At 31.3% G+C, this 23,521-nt stretch overlaps 2 protein-coding genes and 1 non-coding gene across 7 annotated transcripts; 2 read left to right on the top strand and 1 right to left on the bottom strand.

The window, feature by feature from the left end:
* Positions 1–6,753: 6,753 nt before the first annotated feature.
* Positions 6,754–12,258, top strand: LOC105124328 (uncharacterized). 5 transcript variants are annotated; one of them, XM_011024307.1, is made up of 7 exons: positions 6,754–7,874; positions 8,079–8,369; positions 9,159–9,203; positions 9,847–10,169; positions 10,582–11,089; positions 11,207–11,239; positions 11,455–12,258. In XM_011024307.1, exons 1-7 carry the CDS (start codon positions 7,610–7,612, stop codon positions 11,952–11,954), a joined length of 1,965 nt encoding a protein of 654 aa, XP_011022609.1. In that variant the 5' UTR covers positions 6,754–7,609; the 3' UTR covers positions 11,955–12,258. The 5 variants fall into 5 exon arrangements, with proteins under 5 accessions (XP_011022609.1, XP_011022607.1, XP_011022608.1 ...); XM_011024305.1 differs by having other exon boundaries at positions 9,048–9,203; XM_011024306.1 differs by having other exon boundaries at positions 8,079–8,399.
* Positions 12,259–12,516: 258 nt separating this feature from the next.
* Positions 12,517–12,589, top strand: TRNAA-AGC (transfer RNA alanine (anticodon AGC)). The gene has a single exon. It is a non-coding gene; the product is annotated as a tRNA-Ala (tRNA).
* A 336-nt stretch (positions 12,590–12,925) lies between these two features.
* On the bottom strand, positions 12,926–14,049 carry LOC105124435 (protein LURP-one-related 17-like). The gene is made up of 3 exons (XM_011024454.1): positions 14,015–14,049; positions 13,526–13,727; positions 12,926–13,381 (listed from the first exon to the last, which is right to left on the bottom strand). Exons 1-3 carry the CDS (start codon positions 14,047–14,049, stop codon positions 12,998–13,000), a joined length of 621 nt encoding a protein of 206 aa, XP_011022756.1. The 3' UTR covers positions 12,926–12,997.
* Between the last annotated feature and the right edge of the window lie 9,472 nt (positions 14,050–23,521).

The raw sequence follows: 23,521 nt of genomic DNA, 5'->3' as shown, positions 1-23,521 counted from the left end.
TTTCTTTCATGAATGAGAAAAAAATAATAATCTGTTTATTGCATTTTCCTTTCCTTCGTCATTAAGAATTAGGACGGTAAGTATATTTGTATTGACAACAAATACTGCATTGGGGGTCACCATTCTGCCATAGTTTGATCCAAAAGTTTTTCAACATAAAAGAAAATGTTAAGCTAACACAAGTGTTAACAAAAGAGCCAAAACGAGTAAACTAGGGTTTGGCTTAGTGGTGGAAGGGGCTTGTCTCCTTCTACTGCACCTGGGTTCAAGTCCTAGCGTGCACGCCTGTCATCCCTGCGGTGCCTTACATGCCTACTGGGTTTGCAGGATATTCAGTGGGCCGTGAGGATTAGTCGTGGTGCGCGCAAGCTGACCCGGACACCCCACGTAAATTAAAAACAAAACAAAAAAAAAAGCCAATGAAAATAACAAAAACAAAAAAAAATTAAGTCAATCTAAACTAGCATATTAACTTCAAATCATGGATACATGATTGGGATAACTTCATTAAAAGGGAATTAAAAAAAATAATATGAAAACTAATTTCTAATAAGTCAAATGTTGAAGTATGAAATTTTAAAAAAATTAAATTTAAAAAAAGACCCTGATAAAAAGACCAAAGAGAATCAATGCTTGGGATTGACTCAATAAAATGCAAATCTTAAAAAAAAATGAAGTAAAATTATAAATCAATAAAATTGGAAAAAAATAAATGAAGTAAAATTATAAATCAATAAAATAATAAGGGATGAAGTTGGAAAAAAATACAAAATAAATCCAAAATAAAAAAAAAACCAAATAACAATTATAAAAAGAGGGACTAAATTTGATATAAAAATAATTTAAAATCAAATATTGATGGATGAAATTAAAAATAAAATTCAATTATGAGAGGAATAAAAATAAATCTAAAGAACAAGGATCAAATTTAATAAAAAAAAATAAATGAAATCAAATGATGAAGAACGAGGATCAAATTTGATAAAAAAAATAAATGAAATCAAATGATAAGGGATGAAATTGAAAAATAATAAACTATTGTTTTTTAAAATAGCAATCAAAACAATAAAAATTGGATTGGACATATATATATATACAAGAACAAGTAAAGGGTCAACTAGAGCTTAACCATTGCATTGTCGTGTACACGCACCACATCATTAGAAAGATCATAATATAATGTTTATAACACCATAAAAGGTAATGTTTAGAGACAAGATGACGCCTCACGCACCATTTAAAGGGCGCGAGTGTCTTCCACTCACTAGTTCACATGTTGCACACTTTAACTATTTTTTATTTTTAAATTATATTTATATTTATCAAAAGACCAAATCATCCCCAAGCCGATAATAAATAAGTAAATAAACCAATTTGAAATGATAAAAAGCGCATGGATGACAATTTAAAATTTGTTGCTTTTAATGGTAATATAGTTTTTAAAATGTAACGAAACTGAATTATCGTTGATCAATCTTTTTCTTAAAAAAACTGCTTTTTTATGGTAATAAAGTCTTTACATTGTGCATATAAAAGACTAAGTTATCCTTTAATGACCAATATATCATAAGAAAAAAACTATCTCATCCTTAATCATAAGTTAAATGATTTTTTATTGGAAAAAAATAATTATAATATTATAGTAAATAGCAATATATGTCTAGACGCACAAGGAATTATTCATGGCTTCTATCTTTTTTTAATTCCTGAATAAAAAGGGATCCATTTATTTATATTTTTTCCCAAAAACTAGCTTGAGTGCAAACACGGGCCTTGGAGAGAATTGGTCACCCCATTCAAAAGATGATTTGGTTTAAAAAGAATCATTGTTTTAATCTTTGTTTATCCCTAACTTAAATGTGAAACAATAAAATGTCAAATGGTTCAATCATGAAAAAATTAGGGAGTGAAATAAAAAGATAACGATATATTATACTGAACCAAGTTGACAAGTGAAATTTACAATCCTGGTAATGAGCACAATTACAATGAGTTAACCCAGTTGGATAACTTGTCTCTTTCATTTCCATTTATTTATTCTCTTTTCAGTTGGGCTTTGATTGAGTTTTAATTAAGTTGGATTAAATATAGAATTAAATTAAAGAATTATAAAAAAATTGAAGATGAGATTTAAAAAATATAGCATATAATATTGACCTCGGTTAACTTGAATTAGCCCATAAAATTCACTACTCGAATCATGGGCATGATCCTAATTAGGTAACTCATTTAGAAAAAAATATCTTTTTCCTTTCCCAAGTATTACTCTCTTCTTAGCTAGGCTTTAATTATCAATATGTTAGATTAAATTTAGGATTAAATTAAAGAGTTATAAAACAATCAAGAACCAAATTAAAAAATAATTAAATATATAACTAAATTGAATTTGCATAAAATAATTGGTGCAAGAAAATTTAAAAAAATAAATAAAAAAATTATTTAGAGCATGTATTTCACACGCCAACATGTAAGGAGGTTGTTGAGGTTAAGACAATGTATGTCGTCTTCTCCATAACCTGATTGTGGTTTTTTTGGCATCTATAGAACTGTCTTGTTGATCTCTTTTTTTTATAGTAGCGGGTGTCAGCATTAGACTTGTAAGATGTCTTTGGTCTCCTTTTATTTTTTTCTTCATTTTCCTTCTATATATCAAGATTCACACTATAAAAAAAAAAACCTTATAGCCATCCTTAATTATTATTTTTATGCATAGAGATTCCTATGGTAGAAAAGACTCTTCATGTTTAGTCTTTTTCTGGATTAAAAATATATATAACTGTGATTAAAGATAAATAATAAAAGAGGGAGAAATTATATTTTTTTAAGTTAAATAAAAAATAATATATCATTAATAACAAAATGGTTATATACTTATATTGAATGATAAGAAATGCATTAGACAATAAAAAAGAAAAAAATAAATCAACCTAGACATTTTAGCTAAACTTGTTAAACCTATAATTAAGGATATGAACTCAATACATTCTAATTTTTTTCTTCAATTTATTTTGCACCTATATATGTAATATTAAAAAAAAGCCCAAACATATATGTCTTGAAGCTCAAACTTGTGCTTTAATAGGTGAACCACCTATCATTTGCCTCTATTTTTGTTAAAAAAAAGTAATAAAATGACACGTGCCTTCTAAGATATGTTGCTAGTTTGCTCAAATTTTGGCTACAATTATGATGACTAGAAAATTAGAATAGAGATTTTTTTCTCTGAAAACTCATTTTCTAAATATTTGTAACTAACAAAATACTATAAACACCCTAAAAACATTTAAGAACCAATTTTCAACCTAAAAAACTAAAAAATAATCTAAAAATACAAAATAAAACTAGTATGAATTTTTTTTCCTCGACTTTAATTTATTTTTTAGGTATCATTGAGGTTTTAAAAAATCATTATCAAACTCCTTTTATCAAATGAAACATGTAAACACTAATTTCAATTATTTTGATGATAGGAATTGGTGAAGATAATAACTTTATTTTTACAACATAATATGGTGATGCTATATCCTCTCACAAACCAGGGATTGTAATATGGTGATGCTATATCCTCTCACAAATTAGGGACTGAATAACAACAATAATAACAATAACAACAACAACAATAAATTTCATATCAAAATTAAATGTAATAATAACAATAACAACAACAACAATAATTTCATATCAAAATTAAATGTGAAAAAAATCAAAGGACCAAAAAGGTATAGTTTTAGAAATCATAAGATCAAATTGAACTTCTTGCTCCAACTTTCAACACACCACATATTTTTTATGTTTTTTTTCATCTTGGTCCTCCTTTTAATTTTTCCCCTCGTTTGCAAATAGAAAGCAAAATGCTATTAATTTTACAATTAAAGGATTTAATCAATAAAAAAAATTTAGGGACCAAAATGATAAAAAAACAAGGACTACAAAATAATTTAAATGAAGTTTTTTTTTATCAAAATTGAATTCGAAAAAAATATTAAAGGACTGAAAAGGTATAGTTTTGGAAATTGGTAGACCAAATTGAACTTTTCATGCCACCCCTGAACACTCCTTTTATTTTTAGCACCTTATCCAGCTCGTTCCTCTTTCTTTCAATTCTTTCCATAGTCAACAAATAGAAAACAACTCCAGCTATTTATGGCACCTTTTCCATCTTGACCCTTCTTCTTTTAATTTTACCCATAGTCAAAGCAATCGGCTATCAATTTACAATTAAAGGACTTAATTGATGAAATACAAGTTTAGGGACCAGAATGAAAAAAATTAAAAAACCACTTCTCCAGTTCACAATGTATTGTGATTGCATACACAATGTTTTACATTGTTGAACTTCACCCTTCTATTTTAGTTTTTATATTATTTTAATATATGAAACTTTGGATAAAATTTTAGCAATTTTATACTAAAAAAATCGTTGGCTTTTAGGATATCGTCTCCACATCCGTTATTAATTTTTCAAGTGGATCTTTTGCTTTTTGGACGAGGGTTGGTCTTTTATGATTTGCGTGCTGGGAGTTTAAATGCTCATGTGTATTTTTGGAGACATTTTATAGTGTAATAATAGTTTTTTGATAACAGTACATTGTAAGTTATATCAAAAAAATTTGGAACCTAAAAAATTGTATAGGCCTTGATGAATTTTCTAGCATTATTATTAAACTCAACACAAAAAATTGACCTTAAAAACTCATGGCTTAGCTTTTTATCTAGTTTAAATTTCAAATTAAACCGTGTAAAAATTATCTTGATGTAACTCAATTAACTTAATGGATCAAAAGATAATTTGAAAGACTAGTAAAAAGTATGGTTTGATTTTAAATTTACTTTAAAGATAACATTTTTTTAATATTAACGCATAATATATTAGATTGACTCGATCATAACTTAATTCGTCAAACCTATGACATGGAATATGGACTCCACTAGGTTATACTAACTTTTTTAACTATTTTTTACTTAACGTCGGGATGCTTGTTTAAAACTATGATAACTTCATAAAAAAAAATAAAAAAAAATATGAATATTAATTCAAAATTAACCAAATATTAAAGGATAAAATTAGTAAAAAAATCAAAAAAACAATTCAATTGAAATAAAAAATGGAAGATGGAATTAAAAAAAAAATATTTGGTATTGTTACTAAACCTAACCTCACAGGTCAACTTTAAAATTTTTTGACTTGACTTCTTATTTAACTCGAGTTTAAAATTAATATGTATTATAGACTTTAGGTGATCCAGTCAACTTAACGAGTTTAAATACAACTTGAATAACTGATAAAAACATGATTTTTCTTTTAAAAATTTTGAGATGACTTCTATTTTTTACTTATAAATTATTTTTTGAATAATAGTGATAGAAGAGGAGGTGATTGTGATGGTAAAATGACAATAATAATGGAGGAGGTAGCCGGGAGGAGATGGTGGTGGAGATGATCATGAAAAATGAGGTGGTTATAGTAGTGATTGTGAGAAAATGATGATGATCAGAAGAGATGGATGATATTGTAGATAAATTATTATTTATATTTTTTTTTAAATCATGAACTAAAATTATTTTCCAGCAAAGAAACTAAGTTTGAAAATTGACTATATAATATTATTTATTGATCAATTCTACTGTAAAATATTTTACAAGAAAAAAACAAAAGAAAATATTTTCCAAAAAAAACATGGGAAAATCTATAAAATATTTTTTTTTAAAGTATTTAATGCAAACCAAATGGACCCGGAGTGATTATTTTAAGTACAAAAAAAGTTGATGAAATGATATAGCATTGACAGTAATGGAAATAATAGTGAAAATATTAGAGAATAGATAATAGTGTTGATAGTTGAATATTTGTTGTGATAATAATAAGATGATGATGGTGAAATAATAATAATAATAATGATAAATGAGTGGCAGAGTCAGCAATCATGGGATGCTAGCAATAAAACATGGTGAAGTAAGGTTAAAATAGTTGAATAATATTGAGTAAAAAAATAATAAATTGATATATTTGTTTAAAGTTTTTATGAAAAAATAAAGATATTTTATTAAATTTTTATGTTAACTATAAAACATTTACCTAGAATTAAGGTTAAAACATTTTATTCAAAATTAAGATCATGTCAATCCAAACATTACAGAACAAGATAATGTCTAGAGTTAAGGGTCTGAAATGCACTCTTAATTTTGTTTCATTTTTTCTTCTAATATCAAATCTTAAAGCAAATAGCATCATAATATAACATATCTCCATCATAAATTATTTTACTTGTAATTGTTAATTGGTGTTAATATCATCACTATCAATTTTTCAATTAAAAAGTTATTTCCTTTCTTAACTGATAAGATATTTTAAGTGTTTGTTCTTGTAGGAGTATCTATTTTTTATTTAAAAATTATTAAATTAATGCTTTTTTAAATATTTTTATATAATTTTGATGTTTTAGTGTTCAAAATAAAGTGTTTTAAAAAATTATTATTTTAATATAGTTTTAATTAAAAAAACACAATATTACCAAATACAAACTAAAATAAATATTATTCATAGAATGAACAAACAATTACAAAAATTATAATTATAAAAAAGCTAAAAAAATTGCTTTTCACAGCGAAAACACTGTAAATACTATGCAGTGATATTTTAGCAACCTTTTTCTTCTTCTTTTGTTGTCCTCTTCCTGGAAATAGCTACATGACCTTTAAGAAATTAGCCTTTATTTCTCTTCAAAATCAATTACAGTGCAAGTATCCATCAACTCCGTAAACCTTATCATCGACCTTCTGGCTTCTCTCTTTTGTGTCATGTTCTTTACTCTTTTCTTTGTTATATCAAAGGAAGTAAAAAATGGGTTGCTCCATCTCATGATCCTGGCTCTCTCATGGCCCCATGTCACTGTACCTCTGTTAGCCACGATGTGGAGAATATCTTATGGAATAAGGGACGGTTGTAAGCGAAAGCATAATCGGGAGACGAGAGAGGAGGTGCTCAGTTTATACATTTATCATGACTTGAAGCTCGCAGTTTGACTGAAAAAACGGAAATTATTTCTTCCATTTTGATTTTGATTTCTCTTGGGTCGATTAGCATGAATTTCTCTTGGCTATATTAACAATGGCATGTTAAATTGAAATTCTCTTTTTTTTTAGTGTTACATTAATGAAATTAATGAAGTTAGAGGATAACCTGGGAAATCAATTGGATAAAAAAAGTTTCTACTAGTCAACAGCCTGAAAATTCCATAATTAGACTCATCGGATCCGCGTGGAAAAAAGCATAAAGTCTAAATAACCTTCTCACAACAAATTCAGGCGTAATGGATTAAGCTGGCTGAGGTTGCATTTACAATACCGGAATATACCCAAAACGACGGGGAATAATTCAAATTCACACGCCTCCGAAAACTATAAATACTTCTCATTCTCATCCAAATTTCTTGCCCTAACAAGAGCCTCGCACCCAAACAAACCCTCTCTCTTTCCCTCACCCGCAACCATGCTTTCCCTATCCAAACAATTCCTTTCCCTTCATCTTCCCTGCAATTTCTCAATTGTCTTCATTAACACTTCAACACGACAGCGTTTCCTCTAATTTCATGTTAATTATGCGACCGTGATGGATGCGTCGGTGGAGCTGAATTATCCGGTGGATGTTGTTATTTCGGCGGCGGCGGCGGCGAAGAAGAAGAAGAAGAATAAGAGTTTTGTTATGGGATCTGATGAGGTGTTTGGTAGAGATAATAATAATGACAATAATGATAATATTAGGGTCTCGACGCTTGTTGGTAAAGAAGTTGTTGAGGTCGAGGAGTCGATTTTAGTTAACCCTAGAGCAGCAGCTGCTTCGATTCAGCATTGCAGCTCTTTGTTTGCTCAAAAAGGTTTGTCTTTTACCTTGTTTTTTGAGTTTTTGACCTTATACAAGATTTTTTTTTTTATATATATATATACTTTCTTGAATTCGTTGTTTTTGATCTTATTCAAGAATTCGTTGTTTTTTGACCTTATATTTTGGCTGCTTGTGGTTTGGGTGTGTGGTCTTTTGCGTTGATCTAAGCTAATGTTCTATTAACATTGTTTGGCAGATGAAACGAGCTCACTCACTGCTTTGGAGTCAATTTCATGGGTGGAACACCGTAAGGATGTTATTAAGAAACCTAGCCCACCTATTGGAGACATTTCTAAACAACACAATTGCAGTGGCTCAAATGGTCCTTCATGGATTCCTAGGACTGAAGAAGTGCAAGTACAAAGAAGAGGAGGAAAAGTGACAAGAAGTAGCAGCGGTTGCTCTAAGAGAGCACGGTTATCTCCATTAGAAGATTCTACTGGACCAGCTGGAGTTGCTGACTCAAAGGATTCTTCTGATAAGCTAGGTTCGCATCCAACCGAGATTGACTGTAATGGTAAACCCTTTTCTCTGGTATTAAATAACCCGTTGAACTAAAGTGTTTTTCTGTCTACTTCAGATGTCAGTGGTGGAAGTTCGCTCCCTAAAATGATTTTCTTAGTTGTGTTCGTTTTATTGACGACAATATTGTTCTCCTGCACATACATGTTTTTAATTATATATTCATGTATATGGAAGCTCTCCACATAATGTGGTGGTTGTCTGTTTCTGCAAGCTGCTGTGAATACCTGGCAGGATTTGTGTAAGCGTGCACTTATTTCCTCCGCGTATTGCTTGCTAAACATTCCACAGAGAAAGCAGTTTTGGAACTGCAGCATAACTTTTCTCTTCCACTTCTCTCTAGCAAAATTCTTTCACTGCTGTTTCTATTCTACTTCATATACTAGTTATGTCAAAATCTGAATTGTGCTACGATGAATTCTTATAATGATCTGGGATAGACTTAATTTTTCCATGTCACTCACAACTGTTGGCATCGCTGAAATTTGATTGTAGCAACTAACAATGACCTATCATATATTCTTCTATTATACGTAATTTAGTTATGTGCGCACAAGAATATATAGTACTGTTGATATGAAAGCTATTAGCCACCTCAATCCTCGTACTGATGCATGCTTTATCTATCTAATGTGCGTTTTAGAAAAAACTCAATCAGCCAAAAAAAAGAACAACTTTGGCCGCAAGCGAGGTGATAGGAGACACTCTAAAGTTACATTGAAGACTAAATTTGATTCCTTCTCTGTGAAGGCAGGTTTGGCGAGCTTTGGTTCAGCTGGTGGTGGGAACAGCTATTTTGGTACAATACAGTCAAATAAATACTTCTGTTTTGTTTTATGATCAGTTTTCTTTGACACTATGTGTAAGAATTGTTAATCATTGCCTCAGCTTACTCTGTATTACATCCATGCATACAAATTTAGTTTCCATACATTAGAGGCATGCTAAATCAACCTTCTATTATTAATGAAATTAATATAATACTGATATTCTAGATGCTTGATATATAATTTAAATTAATGAGATGTTCTTGAGACTTATTTGGCAAGTTTTTGAAAAAAATCCATCAATTCAGGGTGGGGGAGTGTGCATAAGCATGTTTTGAAGCCACAAGTTGAGTCAATTGCCTCTCTCTTTGATCGTTTAGAACTGCCCTAATTTCCCAATTGAGGTCAGGTCCATTGAAGTTGTGTTTCTGATGATGAATGGACATTTGAGTTTCAGTTGCCAATATCAATCTATATGAGATTTAGCAATATCATGTATAATTTCACTGATATTGCTTTTTTCAGTACCTTTTAAGATTATGTGTCTTATTTTGCTGCAATGCCTTTTGTTTTCTTCTCTATTTTATGGTGCTTGTAACTTATTGTGCTATTTATCTTCTCTTTAGGCTGGGTTGCTAAAAAACTGATGTGTGTATATTTGGATATTATTCTCAGGACTGTGTGGTTTGAAGACGGATGATCATGACATCACAAAGCTGGTAGACTATATATCATTGAACGATGTTCTTGATGGCACTTACGAGTGTCCTAGCTTAGGCAAAGACAAGGGGAAGAAAGCCATAAATGCAACTGAAAATATTCTGCATTCAGTTGTAAAAGCTTGCTTTATTCTTCATTTCTCCAGGCCTGCTCAGCTCCAGAATTTTGCTGAGACAGATGTCTATTCCAATGAGAAAATGCCTCCATGCCCATCTTACTCTGTTTCTATTGTTGAAAATGGAGATTCTTCAGCAACTGATATTTCTTCATGTACCAAGGTTAGTTCAATGAAATTGTTGAATGCAAAAGAATGTAGACAAGCATGAATTAGATGAGAATTTAGCGACTCACTTAATTAGTCACTGTGAACTTCGTCGCTTTATTTCCTAACACACAAATAACTATTCACATTTCTTTCCAAAATCTTACATTAATTTCAAAAAACTCAAGTCGCCTTGACGGTCATCTGACTCCCTATACTGTCAATTTGAAGTCAATTTGTAGAGCTGACTGAAATTTGGGACAACTGGTATGCAATTCTGTGTGATTGAACTTTTAATAATCTCAAGGCTCCAATGATAGAATTGTTTTGGTTGTCATCTAACATGCTAGTGCTACTTATCCTTCAAAGATAATGATGCTCATTGTAAATGAAAGTGTGCTCTATCTTCTCCTCTTTCAAACATACAGGATTCTTGCAACAAGCCTGAAACTCCTGCTAATTTGCTTGATTTTTCGTTTGACCAACCTAAAGATACTCTGGATCGGTTGGCACTTCCTCCACCCAAGGATCTGGAGTCTCTGCTTCTGGATGCAACCAAGCTTGCTGCATCATCAAGGCATGCCCCTGATCCACGACCTGGGAAGCAAACATCTCGCCAGGCTAGCTTGCCAGCTTTTCCCTGGTCACACACTTTCAGTGGGCAGCACTCCAGAACTAATTCTGACAATGTTAAGTGTTCACCTAGTAGGAGTACATGCCAAGGTAGATGGGTAAGAATAGGGGACAGTTTCAGTTCACCTGGGTGTGCCTCTGATAGTTTAACAAATTTGGAGTCATGTGCTTATGATGAGACCTTAGTTCCCTCACAAGTAACAGAGTTGGCTGTTCTAGGAAATAATGTTGACTCATTGAAACCTTGGTGTGGGTGGGGTTTTTCATCCTCACAAGCTTCTATGACATCCCATGTTCTACCAGGTAATATTTCTTGAAGGGCTACCTTTTCCGCTGGTCTTTTAAGGCTTGTATTTAACAAAGATACACGTAGATGTATTGTAAATACCATTAATAGGGTCATTTGTGTACCATTTGCAGAATCTGAAGATGACCTGAAGTCTCAAGGAAGAGGTAAAATTTGAAGTTACTCGTAACTTTGTTTTCATTTGATTTGAAATACTCAGCTGCCCTTTGCAACCTTATGTGTACACTGTGTGATGATTTACTAGTTTATGAGTTCAATGGTCTGGATGTATCTGTGCTTGCCATTACAGGCCCTGGTTTGACTGGATAATCATTGCACTTAATTGTGTTTTTGTTTTTTGTGTTATTTTTCTGCCTGGCAGTTGAACGTTGTCCAAGACTGTTGGAGGCTGCTCAAACCTTGTATGACATTGCCACTCACGTGGCAAGGCTAAACCAAGAGGGAATATTAAGGCGGCCTAAGGAGCTCTTACAAAAGGCTATGAAAGCTCGCAGGACAAAATCAATCGAGAAACCTGAAGATGTATCTGCAGCGTCAACTTCATCAATGGGGTCTGACCATCTGTCGAGAAATGGCACGGACCAGATAAAGCCCACAAAGAGGCATAAACCCTCAACCATTAGGGACAAAAAAGATCTTGATCATATCGACAGTGTTAGGAAAGGGCCAATAAATTGGTCTGCTCCAAAATCAAGAAGAGCATCTCCCATCAAATTAATTAGGGACTCCATTGCAGAAAGTAGACATTCCGCTGCTTACAACTTAAAGGAAGCATGTATGATGCCTCCTCCACCTGCAAAAGTTCTGAATAGAACTTGCAACGGTCAACAAAAGGTTCGTAAATTGATGCAGATGGACTGAAACAGGGAGTGTTGACAGGCATGGCTGATCAATGTTTTTCCAGATTCAGAAAACTCTTCGTTTTAATCAATTCTTGTAATCCATCAACACCGCCATTGTGGTGCCAGTCAAACTGTGCTGGACCGATGTGTACATAATGTGGGATTGTTTGTACGGATGTAGACTGTAGACGGACGGGATTTGTTGTAAGGAGGTTCATCTTGAGGGATGAAAAGCAATGTTGTACCCTTAAGAGCAGGTAATTCTTTGCCTTGTACATAAAGCACTTCATCGAGGCAACAGAAATTTCAGTTCTTTTCCCTCGTCTTCTTAGTTGAAACTGAGTACTAGCAAAACTATCCATTTCTTAAAAAAACAAAACGAATCGTCACCGAGTGGCTTGTGATGCAAAGAAACATATGTGAACGTACCAGGGAAGATCTGGTTAACGAACCATATAGAAAGGTATTTTAGATTCAAATCCGGTTACGAAACATAGCACCAACACATTGTTCAAAAGTTAAAAATAGTTGGAGCTAAGATGGCTGATTCTTTATTTACATTAAGTTCACCACCAATGTCCGGGGATGTAGCTCAGATGGTAGAGCGCTCGCTTAGCATGCGAGAGGTACGGGGATCGATACCCCGCATCTCCATACTTTTTGGCTGGTGTTCTCCATACTTTTTGGCTGGTGTTACAGCCTTGAAAAGGGGACACCGTTTCTTTTTCCCTTTCTCTTTTTTGACTGTAAAAGAAAAGGAAAGCCATTCTTCGAACAGAAAAATTCCGGGAATTTAAATTAGCAGTTTCAACTTTATATTTCATCAATTTAAGAGAGAGAGAGAGAGAGGGCAATCCCCAGATATTCCTATTATCGGAAAACATAAGGAAATTAAATGTGTTTTTCTCTTAATCTTTGGAGCCAAGATCATCGGTCACCTCAATACCCACTGGCATTTCTCTATTCTGAACCGATTCTATTTCCTTAATATTGTGGCCAAAACATATGGACATGTATATTTTACTATTTACTACAAAATCCAAAAAAAAAAAGGAGTAAAAATCAGGGGAACATTTGATCCAATATCAAAAGCAAACCCATGGCAAATCCAGGATCAAATCCTGGTTCTACATTCAAAACAAAAACCTCTACCCCATAAGAAATACCTTCAACCATGGCTTCTTTCCTCTTGATCTCTGCCAAAACCTTTCTTGATCCACCTAACACCTTGCATGATCTACGCGTATAAGAACCTTCGATCACAAATGAATGTCTTTTATCTGCGGATCCTCGAAAAACATACGCGAGCACATTGTGATTGGTTTGTAAGATGTTAATATTCTTCCTCACACACCAAATTGGCTTCTTTGACAATTTGTTTGCTGCACAGTAGTTACCCACTTCACCTTCATAGACAAACCAGTTATGTACTAGCACTCCAAGCTTCTGCAAAAGAATTTAACCAAGATTTAAGACGAGACCAGTCTTAATTCGATTCGTCTTAATAGGGTCTTGAGTTCTAATCTGCTTCTTATTCACCTAAAGAACTCAAAAACGTATAGAATGAGAAAATAAAAAGGGGCGGATTACCTTGCGTCGACGCATTGTGAGGATGGATTTTCCCGAGCCATCCATAAGAATGAGTTCGTCAGGACGATCAATGTAATTATCAACGCGATAGACTAAATCTCCACAGGAATTAATCACTGTAAATCCATTGCAACTAATTAAAAGTGACTTTCTCCACACTGTTAATGACGTGCACGTGCCATCGTTAATCCTGGTCTCCAACCTACATTCTCAAACTGGCTCGTGATCATGTTCTTGATCATGGACTGATCTTGACAAAGATTTTAAGAAAAATATCATCTTCAATAGAGCGATGGCAGTCTTTGCTTTTGAAACCTAAGAAGACATTTATGCAAGTTAGCTGTAGAATGATAGTCTGTCTTATGATTTTGCTTGTTAGGAGGAGACATGCGCGTGTAGGGCGCGTTGCTCTTGTGGGGTTTCCTCGTAAGAAAGTTTAACAGGGCCTGCCATCTTAAAATTCTGAATCCCAATCCGACAAGACTTTACCTAACTAGAAATGCCTCTTCCCTTGGAGTCTCCATTGTGAGATTAAGAAAATAATTTCATTTTAATCTTTACTGTTAGGAGTTTGATTGTATTGTATATGTTGGGGCTTGAAGATGTGACACGTGTGTGTTTCCATCGTTGGCCTCAAAGATTCCAAAGTATTTCTGGTTTCGATTAAGAGTTCGGCATTTATATTTTCTTGAACAGATGAAGGAAATTACATATGTATGCACAATGCACGTGGGAGGTTGAGAGCAAAACCCAAGGGAGTTGACGTGTTTCTTTCTAGGTCAAGGACGAAACAAAGAATCGACGCGTGATGATTTCCGTCCAATTAAAAAAAATCACAATCCTATTGTTGCAAATTATTATTCATTGCAATACTATAATTATTGTTTTGACCCGTTAAAAATAATCACAATGTTCATAAGATCTTTTTTTTCTTTGCATTTTCCTTTTTTTCTTCATTTTTTCTTGTTTTTATTCTTTAATATTTGCTTAATTTTAATTTTGTTTTTATAAATTATTTTAATTTTATAATTATAATTTCAAACAAACATTATAGTATTTATTTTATGATTCATGTATGTTCGGTTTTACAATCATCTATTTTTGTGATTGTATAATTAAACTTATAATTTCAAACAAACATTATAGTATTTTTTTTGTGATTCATGTATATTCGGTTTTACAAGCATCTATTTTTGTGATTGTATAATTAAAAAAATAATTTTTTTAAATGAAATTTTTAAATTAAGTGGAATCCAAATAATTTTTTTAAATAAAATTTTTAAATTAAGTGGAATCTATCATCCGGATGGCTAATTTAATGAGATAAAACCACAAATTTCAAATTAATCTATGGTATTACCGGATGGCTAATTTAATGAGATAAAACCATAAATTTCAAATTAATTTATGGTATTATTATTTTAATATAAAAAAAATCTTTTTGATTTTAAAGTTAAACCACTTTTCAATTTATCTTTAAATTTTTTAAGCTAACTAATTTATTTTATAATAATTTTTATAAAATTTAATTTTAAACCTGAGTTATTAAAGGATCACGTTGAAAAATTTAAAAGTTCTGGATTTCATAATAATAATAATAAATAACTGCCCGTGGACAGGACAATTTTTTATTTGATCCACAATGCATCGTGCCGTGTAAACTATTTCCTTTCTAATAAAAATGTTTAATGTAATGGTTCGATAAGATCTAGCAAATGATCAAGATGACACTCACACACTAGTGGCTCAAGTTTTATGTGAAAGGACGCAAGAATGTTTTATTGTTCGAACTATAATTATAGATAAAAATCATAAAACTAAGAAAATGATTCAGGGAAATTTCGTCAGGGAACAACCGTATGTTTAAAGAACACGCAAGTTGGATATATATATATATATAACAAAACGGATCCCTTCTCAATCGGAGCAGTGCATCCCTAACCATATCACTATGATTGAATGTTCTTAGGAGGAGAATCTTTTTAGTCTTAGGAGGAGAATCTAGCACAGAGTGTCTTAGCACATCACCACAGGCATGGTTACTGTAAAGAAGCCATTGATCAGTAGACAACGAGCTAGCTCGTTCTGAATCCAAGCAATACAAGAAATTAAATATAGACGAAGGATCCATATTTCAAGTGCTTGCTCTTAAAAGCTGTTGACCCACCTGGTATATCTCGTGAAACATGTGGTGGTTAAAAGATACGCATGGTCTCCATTCAATTTTCACCGAAGTACTGTTTCTTGTAGACTTTTAAACGACAGATGTAGGACCTCGACATCTACCTTAGCCACAGCCACATTTTTGTTAATGTTGTCTTCAAACACGTCTTCCTCTAATATATAAGGCAGCACATCACCGACTATTACCGCAGTGTCTTCACCAATGTATGGTCTTCAACCATGAGAGAAAGTTATGTTTTGTAACACATGTAGCACACAATTACGATGGACATGTCTGATTTTTTGTAAGGATTATGCTTCAATATGTTAATTAAAAATCAACTTAATTTTCTAGGAGAGTGTAGATGTTAGGAAAATTAAAGATATTTGAAAGAATTAGGCAAGTAAATGCAACCAAGATTTTTGTTTTTATTTTTTAATATTAATTAAATTAATAACTAAAATCAATAATGAAAATAACAAGTAAAAGTAAACATGAAAAGTGTAAGAATTTAGAAGAAATTAACCTGTGATTGTGGCACACAATAATTCTATTTTTAAAGAGAAACCTAAGATTGTGGCACTACGTAATGCAAACCTACATCTAACAAAAGAAAAAAGTAAAAATAAATATAGAAAGAGTAAAGGTTTAGAAGAAACCTAAGATTGTGGCACGCAGTAATATTATTCTTAAAGAGAAATAACTTCCTCGGCATGACGATAATTTTCATATAATTCATTTCTCTTCCGAGACACAACCATCCAATAGAGTTTCTGAATTCAGCAAAAACCTCTTAAACCCTTAAATTATCCTTTTGCTCGCTTAAGTTAATAAAGTATGAGAAAGAAAACATAGTAAAATTTAAGAGGAATATAGAGAAAAAGGTTTTAAATTATGTACAGAGATATACAAAAACTAAAATATAAAGTATTTTTAAGAGTTTTTATAATAAAAATATTATATATGATCATCCTATACATATGCCATATATACACTCAATAAACACATCAGTTATCAAATATATTTAACATAACTAAATATAATGAATTAATTTAATTATACATGTCCACCATTAATTATATTAATATTAAATATTTAAATTTATACACCGTAATTAAAATCTAATTAGCTAAGTTAATAACATTTATTAATAATATAATATAATTATCATTAATTATAATTTTAAATTGACTACTTACATACAATACCATTATATTCAAATTACTTTGGATAAAAAAATAAATTATTATTTTAAAACTATTATCCCACATAATCAATGCAAGATAATATTGATATTTATTAATTTCATCACACCTCTAACTTATTTCAATATTAATGTTATTATAATTTCATCCAAGCTCATGATAAATAATTGCTTCTATTTTTATATATGACATGTTTAAATTATCATTTAGTAATAAATTATTTTTATTATTATAAGTGATACTACTGTTAATAAAAAACTATAACACTGCCATAATAACATAATATAAATATATTACAAGACAAGTGTTTGATGGATTTCTAAACAAATATGAGCTAAGGCGTCCGTTTGCAGGGAGAAGGAGTTGTTTTGGCTTTCATGTTTTGTGTTTTTTTATTTATATTTAAATTTTATGTTAAGTTGTATTTTAGAAGCGTAAGATGTTAAGTTGTTTTATTTTAAAGTTATGAAAATGTTAAAATATATTATTTTACTAATTTTAAAAAAAAATTATATTATCCTGTCAAAATCTTTAATTTGCTGTGATATTTTATTTTTTTTAAAAAAAACCTTCATTATTATCTCTCAAGATCAGTAATTTGGGATTTCCTGAAACGAGCTTTTTGATCAGTGGAAATGCCATCGCATACCAAGCTAGAGTGTAGGTCTGCCCATTCCAAACATATCAGCTGGGCATTTCCTGTACTGCTGTCTCCTTCATTACCTCATTAGTCAAAATCTACATGTGCCCCTTGAAAATAATTGGGCATGTGTTTAAATACCATTGGCTATTATGAGATCAGTCACCTCCAAGAGATATTTTGTCGCTACAACCAGCCGACCACGACGACTGCTGCAACCCCTTTCCTCTGCTACTTGTTGCTTATATTAATTAATCTGTTCCTTTTCCTTCTTTCTCGTCTGCGGTTATTTTCAATCAACTTGCTAGTCCCGTTGAATTTGATAAACAAGCGAAAATAGCTGAGAATGCACACCCAATGTAATGCTTACACGATTATATATAGGGCATTATTCAAGTTAATATCATCTTTAGCCTCTTTATTAATCGACTCCGAGCAACTAAGATAATTCTTGCAAGGAGTTTTTTTCTTTAATTTCAAATCTTAATTAAAAAGAATACAATGAAGATTTAGAAATAGAAGAGTTTTATCAATTCCATGCTTCAAGAAAGAGAAAAAAAGGAAAGGAATTATCCATTCATCAACAACAGCCAGTATGAAATTATGAAAGAGCTTGTTTTCAATAATTATCTTAACAAAAAGATAAGGCTAGCTTGATCCGGTTTGAAATTTCAGGATTTAATGTGACCAGGTCTAACTTGATTCATATTAACTGATTCTCATCCAGAATTCGTGGAGGTTAAGAGTAACAACTAGATTTATCAGGAAAATCAGAAATAGGGAATGTTGTAACCAGGAAATTAAACTGGACAAAAAGTCTCTATTATTTACCTCACGTCACAGCTCATGTCAGCATTTCAAGAAGCCCACCTAGATATATCTTCCCTGCTCTATATACCAATTTTGAAGAGATCTTCCCATGTTGGAAGATCAAGACACCCAGAAAGGGATAAATACATTTCATCAAATACAGCTAGGGTTTGTGTTGTTGGATTATGAATTTTATAAATGGAAACAGTGAATACCTCGTATGTAGCCTCGCACCATGCCTGTGCACGTGCAACGAAACCAAATCCGGGAGGGCGGGTCCGATTGTGATTTTATTCCCTGCCATTTTAAGAAAAATATTGCATCGACAATGAAGTTTGAACTAGTTGTCAAACAACGTGCACATTTGCAGGTTGAAGCGTCGATGGAGATTTTTTTTTTCTTTCTTAATTCTTGATCATCGTCGGTGGAGAATTTCTTGGTGCAAATCATCCCACCAAATACTTTGTTGATTTGTTTTACTTAAAAAAAGAGAGAGATGGAAATATAAAGATATAATTAGGGGTGGGAATGAAAGGATAAAAGTATTGTCAAAGCAATTCATATATTTTAATGGCTTCCAAGAAAACTATGCATTGTTTCACAGGACACTTAATCCAAATTAAACTAAGAGTGAGTGAGGAAAGATTTAAGAAATAGCAAAAGCAAAACACCATTAAAAATTATTTGAATGCATTGATTAAACTTTATTTATTGTTGAATTGTGTTTAGAATTAATGAAAATCAAATATTCAAATAAAAATCAATGACATCAAGTATATACATTAAATAATTTTTATTTATATAATAATTCTTCAAGTGCTTGCGTTAGATTTTAAATAAAAAGAAAAAACATAAATTAATTAAGAACATTAAGTGAATTGACTTTTGAAAAATTTACAATAATGCAAGGGAATTGATAAATTCACAATACTTGTTAATTTCTTACATTAATTTAGGTAAAGTTACTATAACTTTTCAAGTTTATTTGGAGAGAGGATTTCATTTTGATCTGTGTAAACTGATATGAGAATAAAGAGAAAAGAAAAATGAGAGAGAGAGAGACAGATAAGGTAGAGAGATCTTGAGAGAGAGAGAGAGAGAGAGAGAAGGCAGAGAGATCTATCTGTCGGGCTTGAGACTTTCTGGGCTCCCCGTAAACATAATAGATCGCCGCCTGCTTGTAAAAACTAACTAGCAAGTAGCAACTAAGCTTTCTTCCAAATGGACTTTTCTCTGCTAAGCTCATTGCATAACGAAGGCTACAAAAAGCTTTGAACTCGCATATGGAAAATGGCCCGCCACATTCCAAGTAAATTAGGTTAGGTATATCTACTGGGCTTTTATTCCAAAGGGATTTTCAACATACTTCTATGTCTCTCCTGTCTGTCTGCGTATGTAGGGGGATCTGTATCTTTCAATACTCTGCCCTCTTCCGCAAGTTTAATTCATGAGAAATTTCCTTGTCATTTCTGTGTTCACTCTGACAAAAATAATCAATTCAAGGATAAGTTGATAATTTAATTATTCTAAACCGTATTCCCCTTTATAGACTTACTGGAAGCGGCCCCAAAGACTTGATTTTGAGTGTCTTTGATTTTGAGTTTTAACCACCGGGCTACCTAGCTGCTGGCTACACGTCTAGAACCATTGCACCCTAACTTACATTCTAGCTTCTAGAGTAATCGAACTTGCTAACTAACATTCCGGGTTTTGATTCTTATTATTACTATTATTATTATTATTATTATTTGCGTACAAAGAAGATTAAAAAAAACTGAAACCGAGGTCTGATGAATTAGGTGTCAGCAGCAATAACTGCTGACCAACACAGAAGACTAGGAGCAGGAGGAGACCGGAAGATGCAGGGAATCCACTAGAGGGGACCCCAGCTTTTCTATGAAATCAGCTCATGAGTGAATATTTTGCTTTAACAAGAACGGAGACCGACGCTTAAAACTTGTTAAGAAGATTTTGGAGGGATAAAAGAGAACAAAGGTTCCTTTTCAGGGATCATACCTTTTTCTTTATTACAAAAAAAATAAAATAAAAATCAACCGTTTCATCTTTTTTTTAGAGGCGGGTGAAAATCCTCCATCCTTGGAAACGTTAAATATGTTAGGAATGTTTTCTGGACAAAAGGGAATATATTTTTTCAGTAATTTTAGGGATCAACTAGATTAAAAAAAAAACATTAAATGCTCATATTTTAATTAAATAAAAATTTTTAAACAAAATTAAAAATTTTAAATGCTCATATTTTAATTAAATAAAAAATTTTAAACAAAATTAAATTTTTTTAAAAATATTTTTAAAACATTAAAAGAACAAAACAGTATCTTAAATAAAACACTGAATTTCTACTCTCATGAACTGCCCTTGATAACAAAAGTACCCTCCAACCATCAGCTTGGTACACAAATCCTAAAGGGATAACCAAAGATCAGTCCGCAGCCTATACGAAAGATGTAAGCAGTGGTGCTTTCTTTCTTGTAAATTCTATAACCCGTCTGCCAAGACGCATTTTAAGGGGCACAGTATAAGCCACTTGTCCGAGGCTAAAAGGATTGTAAATTTTGGCATAAATGCACCATCACTCATAGATTCCTTAATTAGTGTAATGTGGGTCATTAGCCTTAATTCGGCGCCTAAAATCTTAAACTGCATTCCCATTCACAAAGAAACCTTCTAAAAATGCGAGAATGACAAAGTGTTAGTGCTTCTTCTTTTTGCATCAGATAATTACATGTGATTGTGATTATTATCCATCATTTACCCTAACTTGTGTACAATTCTTTTCTCTTTCTTTCAATAATTGAAACCGAATGGTGGTATTTTATTAATTACCTGTACCGTGTAATTATTAATCAAGGTTAGTTCAGGAACACAACTTTGACATTTGATAATCATATTAAAAATTATATAACACGTTATGATAATAATAATTTTTTATTTAAAAATAATTTTAAATAATTTTTTTATTTTTTAAATTTTATTTTTAATAATAACACATATAAAAATAAAAATATTACAAACATATTTTTAAAAAAAATTAAAAAACAAGTGACAGACTGTATTCCGAGACAAGCTCTTTTGAACATTCATAGATGCTTTGCGAAATGCCCACCTGAAAATGATAGATCAGACTGTTTATACATGTATGAGAAGTGGAAAAGTAGGAAACATTGCCCATAAAACAGGATGGCTCTATTTTATTATACTTGTATACCAATTGGTCCTGGATTTTAAAAACAATTATAGCAAAAGTATGCTTGTAGTTAATTGCGGTTGCCTTTTTATCCATGAGCAAATACCTCATCTTCATTTTCTTTTCTTTTCGCTAGGATGGTTTGGAGAACATTTTATTTATTTATTTATGATTTATTTATTTATTTATGATTCTGTCAATTGGATCAATCCAATCACAAATTGTTTTGAGTCTGTTTTACTGACAAATTATGACATTTTTTGTTCACATGAATCCAGTCTACCAAGAATTTCTCAATTTGTGGCCGTTAATAGCTTGATCCATAAGCAAATCACTTTGTTTTGCATCTCATTTCATTTGCCCGACTCCCTTATTTTCCTGTAAAAGACGAGAATATTCTTGCAAGAGATTACACCAAAAGTACACAAATTTCGCACTTATTCCCTCACTGCATTCTAATTTCATATGATCAATTAATGTTTTACACAGAATTCACTAAAAGTCAATACCTACTCTAGATATTATCTACTATTGCACAGATGGTTTCGCAAGCTGGGACTGATAGCCTGAAGGGTCTTCTGCACTTGTTATGGTTGACGAAGTAAGCGTCGCAAGAAGACCACTTTTGGGTTCAATACATGCTTACAGCTAATTCTACCTACTCCCTGTAAGAAAAAAACAATGGAATGACATGGACCGATGAGTCACCACTTATGAATCTCATTAAGTAATGGTCCTTCATTCTACTTTTCATATATAGTATCCATTATTCAACGAGGCTCCTGATTTTCTAACGTGGAGCAACCCCATATTTCCAGTCAGTATAATAGTACAAGGATAGAGTACGTATTTGCCTCTATAGATTCAACAATACCCAACTTCAGCTCCTCTAGTTGAAAATTTCTCTATATTTATCTTTTAGTTTCCAAAAAAAATTCATATGATTTCTGATTGAAGGATCGTTAAATATATAGCTAATCGTTTTTTAGGGTTTCAAGAACTCCTTAGTTATCACACATGTAAGAAATTGGAAGGAGAAAATGAGAAATATATTTATAAAGGTGAATGATGATGTTTGAAAAAAATCAAGTGCTGTAGGAGTTTTATGTGTGGGTAATACATTATTTTAATCAAGTGCTGTAGGAGTTTTATGTGTGGATGGTACATTATTTTTTCAATTTTAAAAATTTGATTTATTTTTTTAAGTTAAAGTGATCGGTAGCAATATGTGATGCTTGGTATACCAAAGTGGCTAATACATGTAAAAGTTTTTATGTGATAAATTTAAAAATTCTCAAATGTTTAAATAATTTTTTTGAAAGAAAATATAATAATATTTTAGATAAAGATATTTTAAAAATATATATAAAATAAAAAATAAATATCATAAAGCTTGAATTTAAAAGATTGATCATGAAATATATAAAATAAAAAATAAATATCATAAAAATTGATCATGAGATATTTAAAATTTATGAGTTTTGTTCTTTTGTAAGAAAACAGTTTAAAATACAGTTTTATTTTGATAGTATTAATAAAGAATAAATATATCTTATATGAATATTAATAAGAGAAAATATATATAATATATGTATCAACAAAAAATAAATATATCTTATATAAACCTTAATAAGAGAAAATATGTATGAAATATGTATTTATTAAAATAAATATTTCTTATAAAAATATTAATTTGATAAAAAAATAATAGATTTTTATAAGATTTTTTATAAAAAAAATATGAATCAAAATATAATCTACCTCTTAAGGGCTGAAGTCTTATACAACATTAAGCTCATGGCATTATGTTTTTTCTAAAGGTTTGGTCCATGAGTGCCAAACTCTTTCTATGAGTTGAGCCTGTTGATAGTTTTGCCAAAACATATTATCTAAAACTATAGTTTTTGAGTTTTTAGGGTTTTTAAAACGGTTAAATTTAGGTTTATTAGGGAAGAAAGGGAAGGATAAACGA

This window comes from Populus euphratica, unplaced genomic scaffold, assembly GCF_000495115.2.
Source record: "Populus euphratica unplaced genomic scaffold, PopEup_1.0 scaffold4.1, whole genome shotgun sequence".
Taxonomy (NCBI): domain Eukaryota; kingdom Viridiplantae; phylum Streptophyta; class Magnoliopsida; order Malpighiales; family Salicaceae; genus Populus; species Populus euphratica.
The sequence above is the reverse complement of the archived record's forward strand: the minus strand, read 5'-3'. Positions and strand labels throughout refer to the sequence as shown.